The sequence below is a fragment of the Pelecanus crispus genome, chromosome Z (assembly GCF_030463565.1).
Source record: "Pelecanus crispus isolate bPelCri1 chromosome Z, bPelCri1.pri, whole genome shotgun sequence".
Classification (NCBI taxonomy): Eukaryota; Metazoa; Chordata; class Aves; order Pelecaniformes; family Pelecanidae; genus Pelecanus; species Pelecanus crispus.
The window spans coordinates 17,626,391-17,644,585 of NC_134676.1; the positions used below are offsets into that span (position 1 = coordinate 17,626,391).

An 18,195-nucleotide genomic window follows, 5' to 3' on the forward strand; every position below is an offset into this window, starting at 1 on the left:
GGCAACGCAGGTATGAGAAGTATGTTCTTCAAGACATGAGAATTTGATCTTTAGTGAAAATATTATCTGTTGGGTATGTATTTACTAATAGGCATATTCATGCTATACCTTCATTTTTCTTTTACTGTCCCTTTCCTTTTTTTAATTTATTTTATTGCTAGCTCCTCTTAGTGCTCACAGAGAGTTTTGAGATACTTATATCTGTTGGTTGGAGGAATCTAGGTAAATAGGAAGCCCGGGGCAGTAATTAGGAAGATAGTTATGCAGACAGAGTGGCTTTACTCTATGTATTTGTCAAATTTCAGGAAGTTTAGTTTTTGAGGTATTAGTCTAGAAATTGTGTGCTGCTTTACATAAGCATAGACAATTAAAGTTGATCAGCCAGTAAAATTAAAATTATTTGGTATAATTTCTACACAATAAGCGGAATAACTTGTTTCTAGCTTAGCATTTTTCTTTTCTGCTTTACTTACTTTGATGGAAATCATTACTTTTAAAAAAAGTGTTATAATCGGGGGATTCAGTATCATTGTCTAAAAGCTGCATTTCAGGAGAAAAAATGCTCAAGAGTTTTAATAAACTCTGTTTTAGGCTGTTGCAACCTGTGCTAATGAAGCAACAGTTTTCCCCCCCTTTCTTTTTTCTTTTTTTTTTTTCCCTTTTCCCCTCTCCCCCCACCTCCAGTATGACTTCCATCCAAAGCAGTATATTTATTGAAGCTTACTTAGTACAGATGAGAAGGTGTTTGTGGAAACATCTTAATGGTTGAAAACTTCTTTTTACAACATTTCCAATTACATTTTGTGATAAAACTGTAGCTTAATCATGCAAAGCCTATCCAGATAATCTCTTAAAGCTTGAGTTGATAAAATTGGCCAACATGTATTCAGATAACCACTTAGTTATTGCACTTGTACCTGCTTGATTTTCTACCCATCCCACTTTTGTACCTATTAGTAGGGTGAGTTAAAGACAAAGAGTTTAACTTCAAAACAAAAAAATCAAAGGCCTGTACCATTCACTCATCCTGTGAATTGTGACTTGTTTTAAAGCACTAACACTTCTTCAGAACACTTGATTGTATTAGCATGTCCTTCTCCCTTTTTTTTCAGAATCAATACTTGAAGATTGCAACTGTAGTATTAGAATCAGTATGCTTAGGGATGGGGAAAATGCTTCAGGTTGAAGAGGAACCATTAATTAGGGTGATGAAACAGAGCACGAGAAGAGACAAACTGTTTTAGTCTTACGAATTGTATGCTGGCCTATCTTCTGTACAAGCTGTGCGGTTTCTGTGGGCACAGTGGAAGGACTTGGGAGTTCTCAGGGATCAAGTGTTTGGTTTTCCCTGGGCTGTAAGCTCCTGGCCAGTATCGCCTGTGTATGCACAGCATAGAGGGCTTTTTGCTGCTGGCTGGATTATCTATGAATGGTGAAGCCTGCACTCTATGCATAAATGTTTGTGGTCTGTGGTGGTAAAGAAGGTGAAAGAGGCTAATAGAAGAGTTTCCACACTGTCCCAGTGCTGAGTAGGTCAGTGCAGCTAACTGCATTGGTTAATTGTTGCTTGATGAGATCTTGGCTCATTTTGAAGCCTTCTGTACTACCCCCTTTTTTTTGCCAGACTTCCCTCCTCTTTCCTCAGCTCTTTGCTGTGGAGCCAGGCCAGGGTACTTCAATCTCATGTTTAAAATTTCTAATAACATTTGAACTTTTTTTCCTTGGGCCTGGTCTTACTGTTGTCTTTTGGTTTACAGAAGTGTGGAAAGTGCTTTGCTTCTAAGCTTAGTGTGTGCCACATCTGAAGAGGGAATTCTTCTGTCTAGGCTGTCTTAAACTAACACTTAACTGCTGTAATATACTAAGTAGTCTGTGCTTGATGGTTTAGTATTGTGATACACATGAAAAGGCAGTGTGTTCTTAGAGGATATGAACTACTGCCTACTGCAGACAGTAGAAAGATACTGATTTCGCTGCATTTGTGTGCCTTCCTTACAGTATCTGAAACAGTGATGATTTGTCAGGATAAACAAAAGTTCTTCTAACATCTTTGCTGTGCTTATTTGCTAGATGATGAATTAAACAGAATGGCACTTCTTCTCAGACTATAGCAGAAAACCTGTGGAGTTGCATGATTTGAAATGTCAGTTGAAAATGGACATTTGGAAGCATACTTTTGTGTGGGTGTTTTCCTCTCACTTGTATGTGTGCCTCTCCAGATCCATTCTTAAATTTTGCTGTGGTTTCTGAGCTAGCACAGCAGATGTATGACACACGTGTTTAATTAAAGAAGCAATTTATCCTGTTCCTTTCCTGCTTCTAAAGTTTTGTTTACTGCAATTATAAGTTTTGCCTACTTCCAGATATTGCCAGATACTGCTTTGGGACCACACTCACAAGGAGACATGCGAGTGAAAGCATTTAGCCGGTGGCTTTTCCTGGCTATCTAACGGAGCCAAATTTTCAGGATGTGTTCTCCTCTTAAAGCTTCTAGTTTAAGATCTCTTGTTCCCCTTTGGTGCTCAGCCAGTAAGTTAATGGCCCCCTTCACTTCATTACAGTTTGTTTTGAGTTAGCATTTGGTTAGTTTTGTGTGGCTACTTAGCTTTGTTGTGTTCTTTCCTGTCTTGATGCTGTAGGAGCTTTGGTTCTGTAGTACCTGCAAGAGCTACGTGGTTTCCATGCTGTCATATAGCAGTTCTACGCTTACTTGTTGAATTGCTCAAGAACTTAAAATATCTTGCAAAAATTGTGTGTGTGCGTATATATATATGTGTGGAAAAAAAAATTCTGTCATCAAATATGCATTCCTTTATATCCTTCCCTTTTAAGAACAAAAAGAGACAGATATTTGCTATTTGTGTTGTTTTGTTCTTTGTCTTGGGGAGATGCTGATGCTCTCTCATCACATGTGTAATGTAATGGGTTACAAGCTGATGTTTGGCTAGTGTTGTGTTAATCTGGGTCTCTGTTTTAAGGAACCTGTTTTAAGATGTTTTGAGTTGTAAGCAGGCAAATCCAGCAGATAAAAACTATTGTCAGGAAGGCTTTAATATTTTCAGAAGTTTTCTTTGTGGACATCTCTCCTTTATTTTTGGATTTTATATTTAGCTGATCAAAAACCTGTTGTCTTTCAGGCTATGAACCGTTCCCTTGCAAATGTGATTCTAGGGGGCTATGGCACCACGTCAACAGCTGGTGGGAAGCCCATGGAAATTACTGGAACCCACACAGAAATCAATGTGGACAATGCAATTGAAATGATAAAGGAAGCCAATAATATTATTATTACTCCAGGTAAGATGCTCTTGACTCGTACAGCAAGATGTTCTGAGGATGTATTATTACACAGCCCCCTCCACCCCCCCAACCAACCAACCAACCAAAAACCCAAACCAAAACAAACAACTGTAGCCCATCTTGCAGTTGCAACATAGCAGCAGCATGTCAAATGTTGACTGGGTCTGCGGGATCTGTGTTTGTTCGCAGGTCAGTCATTGTTCCTCTGTGTAGACATGAATGCAACTTTATTTTTCCTTGTATGTGTCTGTTCAAACTTTTATCCTATTTGTTTAGGTTTTAAATTCTTCAGGACAAAGACTCTCTTTTGTAAATTAAGTTTACAGTTAATTTTGTGTACAACTGTTGTGGTGTGAGTTTCCAGGCACTACCACAGTACCAGTGGTACAAAAAAAAAAAAAAAAAAAAAAAAAAAAATCTGTTAAACAAAATCGTCTCTTTCAGTAACTTATGATTCTCATCTACTCGCTCAATTCTGCATTGTTTTATTTAAAAAAAAAAGGCAGGAAAACATCTAAAACTTAGTATACAACAAATACTGGATTGAAGTAGGAAAAAACCCTGAAAACCAAAACCCTGAAAACCAAAGCCCAACTATTATGTTGGCTGTAGGCTCGTGGTTCAATAGCACATTGCCTGTTAGGAGAGGTCAGGTAGAGAACAGCTCAAGATTTGTTTTTGTTCAACTGAATGGCACAACTATTGCGTTAAATTTATTTTAGCATTGGAATGAGAAGAATGCTAAAAAACAAAGTCGTCTTTCCATTCTGCTTCAGCTTCTAATTTGAGAAGTTACCTTTGTTTCCAACAAAGCTTGCAGACGTCTTTAAGGAGTTTGCCTCTTGCTCCTGTGGTCAAACCTTGAGGAAGCCATTAATAATTTATACTCTGCATTTTCTTCCTGGGCATTACTGCTCTGATGAATTAATTCAGACAGAAAGACTGAAAAGATTATTTGCTGTTAAAAGCCATATTTGACTACTTGCATTATGCAAATCCAAAATTTTGTGGAGGATATGGTGGTGAAGTAACCTGATAGTAGCCTTGTTATCAATTTTTCAGCCTACCTGTCTGAAACGTCCTTTTCTGATAGAGAAAGGAACATGCATTTTTGTGAAGCTGAAATAAGTTACTTGTGTAGTTTGACTGGTCAAACCACTCTGCTGTTAGTGGTCAGGAGACCAAAAAGGTGAGATGAATTACAGCAGTCAGGCTGAAACTCCCCTGGGAATATATGAGTATCTGAGATACTGATGTTTATCTATCTATCTATAATTATCTATCTATATATGAATATAGATATTATTTGTTTGTCTATATTTAATTGTGAGAGCTTCTGCTTGTGTGGGAAGTACACTTATTGTCTGTAACTATTCTGTCTGCACTGAAACAGAAAGATAGCTTACAATTTGGAAATTCTTTCAGGTTATGGTTTGTGTGCAGCAAAAGCTCAGTACCCCATAGCTGATCTGGTGAAGATGTTGAGAGAACAAGGGAAAAATGTTAGGTAAGTACTTTCCGTGACAAAAAGTATTACAGGTTTGTTGGTTTTTGGGTGGGGTTGGTTTTTATTTTTTTCATTCCTTGAAAATCCCCTACAAGTCTGTGTGTTCGTTTAATTTTTCTTTCAGCAGCCATTATTATGCTGAGCTCTCTCTCAGAAGTACTAGCTGGAGCTCCAATCCTATTAACCTATAGCTAAATATCTAGAAAGTTCATGCTTTAGTTTAAAAGGTATTTCTACCTTTTACTTTGGGGAATTAAGATCCCTTACTCCCTTACACTCTTATTAAATTTGTTTTTTGGAAGTAGCTTAACATACCTTAAAGTAACTTTAATGTAGCTTTTTGTATTGTGTTCAAGAGAACAGTTAGCAGCCTTTTCTAAAGGTGGAGGTTGGAGAGCTCTGTGAAAGCAACCACTTTGAGGAAATATGTTACTGTGAGGAGCAATCACAACAGCTGACTGCAGTGCAGGGAAAGCAAGGAGAATGTTTTTTCTTTATGCTTGTTGTCAATGGGGAGAGAGCACAGGCCTAACTGAAGTGCTTTGAATTGCCTCCTAGAGAAACCTCCGTTAAGCGGGATTGTTTACTAGGCTAAATAGCTTTAGGGTTTGGGGTTTTTTTTTAAGTCCTAATTTGCTGAGGAAATGGACCTCCCTGCTTGTGAAACTGTTGGGGAATAGTTAAAGGGGTGCAATGGGAATACTTGAGGCTCCTAGTGGGGAAACGAGAGCCTCTTGCAGTATGGAGAAGTGCTTGCTGGGGTCAGTCTCATATGAAGTGGAAGAGTAGATCAGGTAGCAGCCTCTGCACAAAGAACATGGGACTTACTTCTTTCCTGGGATAACTGACTTGGCATTAATAGAAGTAATGCCTACTACTACACAGCAATGTTTGTATATATATAAAAAAATACAGGTAGTAACATCGAATTCTGATAGGTGTGTTTGAAACAATGCTGAGAAGAATTAATCACACTATAATGATAGATGCCCTTCTTGGGTTAAAATTCCACAGTCTACCTTGCCTATAAAAATTTTGAAGATCTGTTCATTGTGCAACAAAAGAACCTTTCTTGGCTAATGTGATGACAGTGTCGCGTGCTTTTGGCTTCCCTTTCAGTGCTTCTGTTGGGATGAGGTTTTTTTTTTAATCAACCTTGGTGATATAAAAGATTATTGGTTTTGCCTTTTATGTTGGCTTTGCATGGGAGAAATGTGAATGAATCCTTGAAATAACTGGCTTATACTTGAAATTAGTCAATTTCAGGAAGGGATCACTGCAGTGGTTACCTAGTATTTTAATGAAATAAATCTGTATTTACAGTTTGTGGTAATTCAGGCCTTTCATCACTTTGTGGAGCTCCCATGGTGTTCATTGAGTGCAGCTGCTGTCCCTCTGGTTTCAGTAGGCCTGGAGTGCCTCGGGACCCTAGTACGCTCACCATCCAGATGTAGTGACATTCTCACACATCCGCTGTGGAGGGGTGCCAGCATGGACATATGATTGTCATCAATCTGTAATGCCCATACCGTGCCAAGAAAAATTGCGTCTGTCATATGGTATTTTTTTGCTTCATGGCTCACAATTGATCCAGAGGAGCTGTTGTTTTCATTTACTTTGCCTATAGCCATAACATTGTCAGTGAAGAGCGCAGATTATATAACATGATGCATAACCTTTGACTAGGGTTTAAATTTGGAAATATGGGAGAGTTTGGAAACTTCAGACTGTTCTAGTTATTAAATTGCATAGCTAACATCATCGCTTCCTTGAGATGGTCTTGCAGCAGATCACATCTTTAATGCATTAGTAGGGTCACACAGAAAGCTGGATATTGCTGAGCTTTCATTGTAGCTTTCCCTTGTTATGGATGAGTAAAACAACAAAACTTTTCATAGGCTAAATCCTGTAGTCCCCAGAATCCATCGGCCTTGGAGAAGAAATGCTTGTTCTACAACTGGTGGTGTATTTCTGCAAAGTTACAACTAAGTAAACTGTTCAAAGTTCTTGCCTTACCAAAGTTCTTAAGGCACATGCTGTGTTGTTTGTAGGCTCCTAGTTGTGAAATTCTGATTTCTTCTATATAGTTTAATTATATTCTATAGTAATTCTATATATAGATATATAATTATTCTATAGTAGTACACTACAGTTTAAAACTATACATTCTCATAGGTGCATGGGTAATTGGTGTTGTCCATGTCCATATCAAGTTAGCTACTTTAGCTGTTGCCACCACATGACTTTTGTAAGACTTTTTCTATCAGTGTGGTTTTTTTCCTGCATAGTAAGAAATTCTTGATAACAAAAATGTATTGCAAGGTGAAAGGACTATTAAAATTGTGCTTTGTATAGACTTTCTCAACCTAACTCATAATTAAATATGATGGTTTTCTGGTAGCTCTCATAGTTGAAAGAAATGCAGATTACCAGATTACTTGTTAATATGTTAGTGTCTTTGGGGATTTTTTTTAACCTCACTTTTATAGGTGGATATCTTGAAGGACTTGGATTTCTGCCTTCTCATTTTGGAGAATGTAATTACTTTTGAGCACATGGAAACATGGGTTTCTTACATTTTTGAAAATGCGATACCATGGATTTAGTGTTGGACCTGCATTTTTTTATTTTTATTGTTACCTCTATGGCTGAGCTGTAGTCAAATGTATTTAGGGTTCTGTGGTGGGTTTTTTCCCTCCATTGTTCTAATTGCTTGTAATAGAACATGTGGATGGGTACCACTTACACATTTATCTACAACTTAGTAAAAAACCTGATTAACTTCAGTTGTTTAATTCTGTCAATTTACAGTCATCATTCTTTGTTACTCTACAAGAAAATCTAGAAGAATTTTAAAGGATGAGCTGTTAAGACGCTGTCCCAATCAATCTTAACATACTGCGTAGCTCAGGTGTGCATAAGATGGAAATTACTGTCACTGCTGAATGGCAGCATGACACCAATGTGCATTGATGCAGGGTTCTAGGAAGATCCAGTATGGTTACTGGGAAGACACTAAGTGTGTACATGTGTGTCAGTTCTCAGTTTGTTTCTTATAGTCAAATTAACTGGGTGGGTTCTGAGTTATTAACGCTGTAGATGAAGGGACAAATGGAGTCCAACAGATCTGTTAGCTCAAGTGCCGTATTGGTGTAGCTGGAGAGAACTAGCAAACCTTGCTGTACCTGATCTCCTTCTGCAAGGATGCAGCTATTGCTGTGTGCTCCTGGGTGGTGTATTGTAGGTATGTCATTGGTTCCATATGGGTCAGCTCAGCTCTGGGTGACCTTACTAGGTCAGTTTGTGATGCTTTGTCGAGGCAGGCTCTTCTTTCTTCCCTGCAGTTGTGTTCTTGCATTGAGCTAAGGTCCATGCCATGTATTTGGACCTTGCCCCTGCACTGATAAACCATAGTGGTTGGAAATAGGGAGCCAGTACCAACTGTCACTTAAATATACTTAATTTAACTAATTTAATTCAGTTTAAATTTAACTCACCTGACCCCAGCAGAGCTACTGAGCTTAGTCCATGCTGAAGTACTGTTTCTGGGGACATGTTGTTGCCTCAGGCATGACACCAGGCCCAAGCAAGCTAAGCTTGCTATGTGCTTTGATGCTAGTAATCTACATAGTCATCTATAATGTGTGATGAAAGCGTTATACTGTGATACTTTCAAGTTGTGCTATACTGCAGCTGTTGTTATATCGCAGGATTCAAGCTGTGGAATATCTGAATGATGCACTTCTCGGTCCGTCTTGTCCCTCCCCTCCCCCCACTACCTTGAATAACAGGTTATTGTCTGTACTAAAAATGGAGATGGAGAGGTGTCAAAACACAAAGTGAATGGGGGGAGGGGAAGAGGAGGTAAGGCAAAACCCTTGGCAAATTATTCTCTGTATATACAGCTTTTGAAGTGTTGAGTAAGCTAAATGAGGCACCAGGCAGATGTTACTTAGTTACATCACTCTGTCCAGCTTTGGCGTAATGACAGGAATCCTGTCTTTACATGGATGAAGTGATCTTGAAACACTTCTGTATTGGGCTAGGTAGGTGCTATTCTTTCAGTATTGATTACATGAATGTTATCTAGCCAGTTGTAATAAGGATAGATGCTGACTTTGAGCTGTATAAAAAGTAATTTCCATTCTGAGATTTTTCAGTAATTTTTCATGCGATAGTTGTCTTGTTCACACTACTATAATTAACTTCATACTACTTCAACCTTTTTTTCCCCCGAATTTAAATGCTTTCTGTGCTGAAAGTGCTGTCCTAAATAGGATGTGTATGTTGGGAGTTTTAGATTTTTAGTCTAAATTTAAAATAAAATGTTGCACTCTCTGTATTACAAGAAAAGGTTCAAAATAGGAACTAATTTTTCAGTGTGCTGTGTTGTCTTTCTAAAGCTAAAAAGTATCCAGAAGAGGCTGATTAAAAAGGCTGGGTAGCCTTGCATGGAACTCACACTGTTTAGGTGTGAAGTCTTAGTAGCAAGGAGATGCATGCTCACTTCAGTGTATTTGACAATTGGAGGTGATAAGCAAACCCCGCATCACACAGTCAGGGTCAAGAGAAAAAAATTCTGGTGAATGCTGTGTTTCTGAACTATTCTGAACTACCAGAATAAAGTTCAAGTCGGACACAGCATGATTGTGAATCTTTGTAATGGGTAAAGTATATGTAGACTGAAAAAAAAAACGCAACCAACCTAAGGGAGTTCTGGCATAACTGATATTAAAAGCACATCAAAGTAACTTACCAATTTTTCACTTCAGTACATTTTTACCATAAAACATGTCTCCCTTTTAAAATCATTCATGTTTTGAATTTTTGAATATGAATGAGGTTCATATTTTGAACATCTAGGAGAACATATGTGACAAAATATTTCTGCTGTAACACATGTAGCTTTGAAGAAGTGCTGCTGTTGAGAGTCAGGAGCAAGATGCACAGCTTTTATTAGGCATGTTGTGAGCCATCAAGGATTTTAGCTATCTCTTTTCCAGGCTTACCTGAATTTTGCTTTCAATTAGACAGGCTAATTTCACTCCAGATATATGTAGATCTTACCTTGTGAAATAGTGAAAGACTTAGAGAGGCACATATTTTCAATGATGCTTTTTGATACACTTGTACATCCAGTTTCAAGAGGTACTGGCAGGCTACTGTCATATTTGGTTAACAGGCTCTTAGAAGCAGACTTCTGGGAGTCACTTCAATATTTGTCCAAAAAACTTTTGTATGAGCAGTTTTCTCAAACTCTGTGAGTACGCAGTATGTGGTTTCAAGCAGAGTCTGTCAGAAGTCTTTAACTACTGATGGCTGATGCCATAACTCTTCCTGAACAAAGATAAATTTGTCCCTTTCTTTTCTTTTCTTTTCTTCTTTCTTTTGCCTCCTGCCAGGAACAGTGAAGTCAAAGGTGAAATTCATTCTCTTGGCAGCTTAAATTTTGGCTTTCCAGCCCTTGAAATAAGATTGTGTGTATATAGTGTTTAATAGAAACCTCACGAGTATTTTGGTTTGTGTATTGCCAAAACAGCTCTGGTCACAAAGACACTCAAATAATTTTATTAGAAACAAAAGAGAATTTTGTTGGAAAATCTATTTTCACTGCCAGAGGAGTGATGGGTTTTCTCAAGTACTTCAGAATAAGAGTTCTCCTACTGTACTGTAAGTGATTGAATTTGGTACACTTTAGGACTAGCTGCAGTACTACACATGGCTTATATTACTGAGTGGTGTGAAACATAAACTGTTAATGTTTTGTGCTGTGTATTTGCTCTCCTTTTTCTGATTTTAGGTATTAGCCTTTGCAACAGGATCCTAAATATTTAGAATACAATCTGTTCTCTTTGCTTCTTTAAAAGCATTTCTTTTAAAGATTAGCTTTTATCCTGCTGTTTGACCTAGAGCTTAAAATTGTGGTATATCTACTATTATGTGGATTAATCATATGTCCTTAATTTTGTTTCTGGAGTTCCAATTGTCTCATCTTTGCATTGTCTTAATGTTGTCTTGCTGATGGAGTGCTTAGTTGCCCTTTTAAGGATGTATTTGTACAGTGTTAAATTCACAAGTGATCTGTGTTGATTGGACTGTGACTTGTGGACCATCAGTGACATGTTATCCACTTCCATTGCAGTGGAGTTGAAAATAGAAATATGTGACAATCCCTTTGTCATGGCAAGTTGATTTATCAGTCTTTCCATCCTTTCTGAAGAAGTCTGAAGTCCTTCTATTGCATTCCTGACTTGCTTGGTTTCTGCTCAGAAATTTCTGTTCAGAAATCCAAGAATTTACAGTTTTCTCCTGGATGTTTTTGTCTATTCCAAAGTACAAGTAGACTTCCTTATTAAACGTTTAACTTCAGCTATATACAACATTCATCTGAGGCCTTTCTGGTGTGCTTGAGTCAGCATTACATTTGGTGATAGCTCCAGAGCTGGGAAGGCAGAAAATGCAAAGGATAGTAGACATTGATCTGCCCAGTTCATTCAGGGCCAGTACATAGGCAGAAGAGTATAATCTGCCTACAAGAAATAGATTTGCTTCTAACCAAAATATGTCTTTGGGAGTTGCAGCTAAACTTGTTAACATCTTCATTCTGAATTTTGTCAGGTTTTTACTCTTACAGAACTGCATGCGTGCCTTAACACCTCGCACCGCCACCCTGTGTGTATCTGAATTTTTAGTAACTCATAAGCAGTGTATTTTCTCCAAGTTGGTTCTGAGCTGTTCTGAAAAACTTTTCTTAAACTGTTACACTTAAACAGGTATAGCTTCTTAGCTCCCCACCTTCTCGCTCCCCCACCATTTTTTTTTTCCCATCCTAAGATCAATCATGACAAGAAAATGGCATGTTAACCTAATTCAGCAAAGGATTGTCTTGTGCTTGAAGTAGAGTTCCTGCTAATTTTTCTGTTGGGAGTATTAGACTGTAGTAACTGTGCATACTCTAGAGATACCTGAGTCAATAAGGTCATTTCCGAAGGGCATTTCTAGGTCTAGGAGTGGTTTTGCTTCAGGAAGGCTGCACAGTCTTTTGGCCTTCTCATGAACAGTGTTACATTGTGGCCAGTTCATTTGCTCTGTGGTGCTTTCATTTTTCAGTGATGTAAGGGACCTGCGAAGCATGTTAATGTGGGTGGTGGTTTTGCGGCAAGAAGACTTATTCATAAAAAACTAAAGGTGTCTGTCACAAGGTTATAAATATGGTACTGCTTGGAAGGTGAATGCAAGTGCTTGCTGTGTGTGATGTGGTCTAGGCTGATGATTGTAGCCAGTCAAAATGGTAAAATAGTCCTATTATTCAGAAGTAATTGAAGAAAAGCTTGCTGGTATAAGCTGTTGCTGGGTGGAAAATTTACTCTCTTGGTCCGTCTTATAGTGATGTGTTCCCAGACATTTCTGGCCAGAAGTTCCTTCCATGTTGTCAGTACAAGTGTCCAACAGGCTCTCCAAAGCTACTTCGCAGGTGTAACAACTTTCTGAAAGAGTGTTCCTATGATGGAAGGATTGAAAATGTATTCCTATCTTGTTTAGTTTTACTGGGAAATGAGCATATTCTTTTGCATACCTGTGGCATCAGTCATCCTTTTAACTTTGCAGAAAAGGAACAGCTACTCTCCAGGTGAAGAGTCAAATTTACACACCTTGTTCCCTTTCCCACCCACTCAGTTCCCTGAAACACTGGAAAAGTAATTACGATACTGTTAAGGTTTAACCATTTCTTTTTATTAATTCATATGTGTGCTTATACTTAAGAACTTCTCAGCCTTGTAGGTCACAGGTGGCAATTTTACTGTATAAAACAGAGTGGTCTGTATGTATTAATGGGGTTGGACTTTCTTTCCTGTTAGGTTTGGTATTCACCCTGTGGCTGGCCGTATGCCTGGTCAGCTGAACGTACTTCTAGCAGAAGCTGGTGTTCCCTATGATATTGTACTGGAAATGGATGAGATCAATGAAGACTTCCCAGGTTAGCAATGCAAGCTACAAATTCCCAGTAGATTGGATTTGATCTTGTCAATTTTTATTTGATTCCGTTTTTACATTGAACAAGGATTTCAAAAATAGAGTATTTCAGTCAGGCCATTCAGCTTCTCCTCGTGCCTGTTGTGATACCACTGTAGAGGAGCAGAGGTCTTTCTCTTGCAATCTGAGTGCTCTCCCAGCTGATGGCAAGTGAGCACAGAGGAATACAAGAAAGAGCCTGACTCAGAAGCAGAAAACTGAGAAGCAGAGAGTACAGGCAGGTAAAGCAAAGGGAAATATTGAATGCAAGAGTACAGAAAAGAGTAGATATTGAAGGAGGTTAAAAAGGAAGTTAAATAGGCCTGTGAAACTTGTTTCTTCCAGAACCAAGAGAACAGTTTTCTTAATTGCTTATAGCTGTGAAATAAATGACAAATTCTGTGTCTTTTACCACTGTTATACTGTTCCATACAGGAAAACTACTGTTACTTCTTTAGGTCAGGTGCTGTGGATGACTTGACCCTGTCATGTCTTGCAAACCAGTATAGCATTGTACAGACAACTTCTTGCTTTCTTCTCTATTTAAAAATCAGAAAGTTGCTGGTAAAAGGTTTTTCGAAAGACTATTTAGAGGAAAAGCCAGGCACAAAGATATTTGAAGGTGATGATACTATATGTGTATGAAACCGTATTTAAATATCAAAGGATTTAACTTTCGTGTGGCAGAGTGGTCTAACGAGTCCCTTGGAATGGGGTTGCCGATGCTTGCGGTCTGCTGGAGGTAGTTGCTAGTACACTTGGACTCTCACATATAACTTGCCTGATAAGTTTGTAAAATATTTGTGAATGAAGTCCCCATAAATGTTTGTAGAGTACTTATCACACGGGGTTCTTAACGCCTCAAGATCAGATTTAACACAGAAATGTACATCAGCCTCGGTGTACAGGTTTCAGATAATTTTTCATAATTTTTATTTTCTTTGTCTTTCTGCAGAAACTGACTTGGTCCTAGTAATTGGTGCAAATGATACAGTTAATTCAGCGGCTCAGGAAGATCCGAACTCTATCATAGCTGGAATGCCAGTTCTTGAGGTCTGGAAGTCCAAACAGGTGAGATTAACAGAGCTGCTACCTTAGGTAGCATGCTTTTAAAAAAGGGGGTTTGTAGGAAAAGCTAACAAGATTCTCCTACTCTTGTGGTTTCCATGAGAAGCTTTTCTACTAGGTGTCCAAAAAAACAGTCAGTACTTTGCAAGTGTGATACGCTGTTCATGATTTTATAATCATCTTTAGTAAGACTAATGATGACTGCAGTAGAAAAGACCAATGAAAAGACCAAGTAGAAAAGACCAATGAAAGTACTTCTACTAAAAAATGTGGTTAGAATAAACAGTGTTCTGCTCACATCTGCAGCCCTGAAGCATTTCTGGACAAATACCTGCTTTTTTAAGTTTATAGGAAATTTGATTGACAATTTTAATATTGAGGTGGAAATAAAAAAATGAATAATATGCTTAAATTAAAAAAAAAAACAAAACAAAACAAACAATGAGCAGTTGGGTTGAGTAGAGAGCTTCGTCTGTCCAGATTGAACTGACAGTTTAGTTACCTCACCAGTTTTGCTCTTTGAAAGCAACATCATCTGATCTAAAGTACATATACTTGAGTTCCCTTGATCTGAAATCTTTGGCCTCTTGTTCTGAACCCAGTCTCAGGCTCAGTGTTTCTGTGGGTTAGCCATTCAAGTACTCAGAGTCATAGGGACATGTATTTATCAGTGTTTTGTGCATAGCTATGTGTTGCAATTTGAGAAATAAACGTGTATGTGGTTAAAGTTGGTAAAGCTTCACAGTTTCTCTGCTGAAGGTGCTGTGGTTAACTAATTTGACATTTAATAGCTAAAACTGTCTGAAATTTATTTTAGGATTTTTTTTTTTTTTAAATTCAATGTATGAAATAATACAGAGTGATAGTCTGTAGCAGTACCAGAGAGCATTGCACCAAGTATTGATGTGAACGCTCATCTGAATTGTGTTGCTGTCAGGGAACTGGGTTCTTAAAAGAGTTGAAAAATAAAAAAGCTTTAAAAACATTCTGTGTTGTAATCATCAGTGCCCATCTTGTTTTGACTTGATGACATGGAGTAAAGTAAAAGCATATGCATGTGTAGTGTCCACAGTCTCTTCATTTGACATGTAATACTGTGTTTAACAACAAAATGTTTCTGAAACTGGTCCGGATATCTATTTGTCTGCTATATTAAAATTTGAAATACAGTTTTGTAACAGTGAGGACCCCTGTTTTGGCCAGGGATCTCTCTTCCTCTCCCTTTGTGGAAGTTGGGTTTGTGTTGTCTTTGTTTGAGGTGGGGATGGTGGCTGGTTTTTGCTGTTTCAGACATGAACTCTTTATATGCAGGTCATTGTAATGAAGAGATCTTTGGGAGTCGGTTATGCAGCGGTGGACAATCCAATCTTCTACAAACCAAATACTGCCATGTTGTTGGGAGATGCTAAGAAGACTTGTGATGCCCTGCAGGCCAAAGTCAGGGAATCGTATCAAAGCTAAATACTGATTTATATTCCACTCACGGTTGCAACTACGGTTTTGTTACAGAGGCCATGGAAAACGAGTTAGAAGAATCTTTTACTGTCACAAAGCAGCCAGCATTTGGAGAAGACTGCATTGACTCCTAGGAGATGTAGATCAGTCAGGGAATGTAGGCTTTTATGAAAGGATGGGCACATTAGCCCTTCAAACTAAATCTCCCATGAGGCAATGCATTAAAGAACAAAAATGTGCTTTTTAAGGTTAACATTGAGCTGTTAGAAGCAGGAACTAATAACTCATGGTCATCTTTAAGTAGTTATTTGCTCCCTCTTCCTAACTGTCTGTACTTCTGTCATGGAAATTCACTAAAAAATACTGTGCCAAAATTGTATCCTGTCTTATCAAAGCTGTTCTTTGGCCAGTATGGACAAAACAACTATTTATTTCATCAAAACTTAAAGCAAAATTACAAACAGATGCAAGCAGATGCAAGTAGATGCTTACATGATTTGAGATTCTAAGCATAGCGTTCTATTATATCTCTGTAAAAAATTGAACTGTTTCTTTTGTGGATTATATGGATGGTGTGAATCAGAAACATTTTAGGAAAGTTACTTTTCTTTAAAATACAGTTCCACTTTTTTCTAGTGCCCACTTAAATTACGTAAAATGAAACACAGGATTTCAGGGACCTACTAAGTGATCTTCAAGACTGACAAGGAAATGTACACTTACTTCCACTGCTTAAATGTTTTAAGCAGCTGCTAAATTCTTCATCTTTTCTAGTTGTTGCCTTTTTAAGTGTCGGAGGAAAAATATGGTCCAGTTCTGCACAGGCAGAACATCTTTCGTATCTGATCTGTTCACAGAATTTGGACCACGGTGTTTCAATTTATGTTCACTTAGACTTTTAACTGTATTTGTTACTTAAAATTTAGTGATGCTTTCTTAATTAACATTTTTGTGATGCTGGAAAAGGCACTTTTGAACATATTTAAGATGCTGGAGTTTATTAGAATTTTTCTAAATAAATAGGCTATTGTTTGGACAGCACAGAAACATACCAAACTTAAAATCCAGTGTTTTGATTATTTGACTTCTTCATAATCTAATTAAAAGTACTGTTAAATCCCCATAATAAGTTCAGCAAAGAATTAAATTAAATTATGACATAGATTGCTGTTTTGTTTTTATTATGTTAAGTGGACTTGAGTGGAACTCAAATATTTGCCTAATAAAATGAATTTATCATGTTTCCATAATGATGTAGCAAATGTCCATGGTGACGAAGGCTAAATAGAAATAGCTGTACTTGTGTTAGAAAGCATTCATATCTGGGGAAGACAAACTATTATGAAGTAAGTCTTGAAATTAATCTTGACTGATAGAACAAACATTTTTTTATTACACCATGTATAGAGACCTTGTATAAAATATAGTATTTCTACTTAGCTACCTCTGTTTTTATGTGAAGATCACTTAAAACACAGACTTCGAACAGGTAATGCATTAAGCAATGTAACAATGTATGAAAGAAGTTGCCCTTTTTGCAAATCTCTTTTATATAATTTGAAATAAAAATTATCATGTAAGCATTATATGTTGTACGCTGCAGGAAAAGACTTGTAATGAAATTTTAATTTAAAACATCATGGCAGCTGTATTTGAATGTAGCATGTATGGCCTCTTGATTTCATTGTATTCAATTTTTCTTTTAGGTCTGCAAAAAATAGGAGGTAAATGGGAGAAGGGGAAAGACAAGGAAATAATCCTCTCTCTCTCTCTCCCTACCCCTCCCAGCTAAGCAAAAAGGGGATTTGAAGGGATTTAACATCCCAAAGTGTTAATTTTTGTCTTGTCAAACTTGAAGTATCTTAACTGCGGTATGCAACGTGTCTCTGCTTATAAGTAGCTAATATAAGACTTAGCTTTTCCTTTGTATTTGGAAAAAACCTCATACTGTTATGTTGAATCAGAGGTACCAGTGTTACCCTTAAAACTGTGCTTTACCATGGAACAGCAGGTAATTGTTGAAGTGCTAATAAAAAGTTGATTATTTTTCTTTATTGATCACTGTCTCTTTTCTCTCCTGTTGTGTTTCCTGAGTAGGTAAGTAGTCTGAGATTCTTTCTGGGAGTTAGAAGATCAAAATGCCACCAAAGGATGTTGAGATTGAAGAATGTAGTAAAAAAAGAATCATAGTGAAATATGCATAATCTTTTTTTTTTTTTTTTTTTTTTTTTTTTAATTTGAATGGTTCTTTAAAATATTCACTCTAGGTATGACTGATGTCACCTGACCTTAGCAACTTCACTATGAGCTCTTCTGGTAAATGAAGAGGGTTAGATAACTTCTGAGAGCAGTTGATCCCAATATGTGTTGCCTTTTTGACTTAACACACAAAAAAAAAAAAAAAAAAGGTAAGAATGAACTTGAGTACTTCATTTTCCATTGGCTGAGGTGCGAGATTAATCCTATCCCTTTGAGCCTGATACCATGTAAGTTTGCTTCAGCTCTTAGTTATTTAGTTCTAAAGAACTGAAGTTGATTGTTGTGATGATTTCAGTTTCTACCTTCCAAGTGAATGATGAATGAATAATTTTAGCCATGTGATAGTCTGTTCAATTATACCATTGCACAAGTCTGACACATAACTTTCATGTTTTCTTCAAGCTTTGGCCAAGCTGAGATGTGAGGTCTCTTTCAGAGGCTGCAGCCTGGTGTTGATTCATGAGGTAACCTCTCTTTCCTCTTGATTGAGCAGCGCACCTGGGAGGCATATACCCACAGTATATGGATTGGTAGTCTGACAAATGATAAAGCCATAGCCTATGTCCTTTTGTGGATCTGATTGCTAGTTTGAA

General features: G+C 37.5%; 1 protein-coding gene across 1 annotated transcript in view; it reads left to right on the plus strand.

Moving 5' to 3' along the window:
* The window catches only part of NNT (nicotinamide nucleotide transhydrogenase), a 42,616-nt gene extending 25,608 nt beyond the window's left edge, over nt 1–17,008 (plus strand). Inside the window, exons 17-21 of the mRNA XM_009478948.2 lie at nt 3,138–3,297; nt 4,726–4,807; nt 12,667–12,785; nt 13,776–13,891; nt 15,200–17,008. Of these exons, the coding sequence (XP_009477223.1) occupies nt 3,138–3,297; nt 4,726–4,807; nt 12,667–12,785; nt 13,776–13,891; nt 15,200–15,349 (627 nt within the window). The 3' untranslated portion in view covers nt 15,350–17,008. The remainder of the gene's footprint in view (nt 1–3,137; nt 3,298–4,725; nt 4,808–12,666; nt 12,786–13,775; nt 13,892–15,199) is intronic.
* The last annotated feature ends 1,187 nt before the right edge of the window (nt 17,009–18,195 follow it).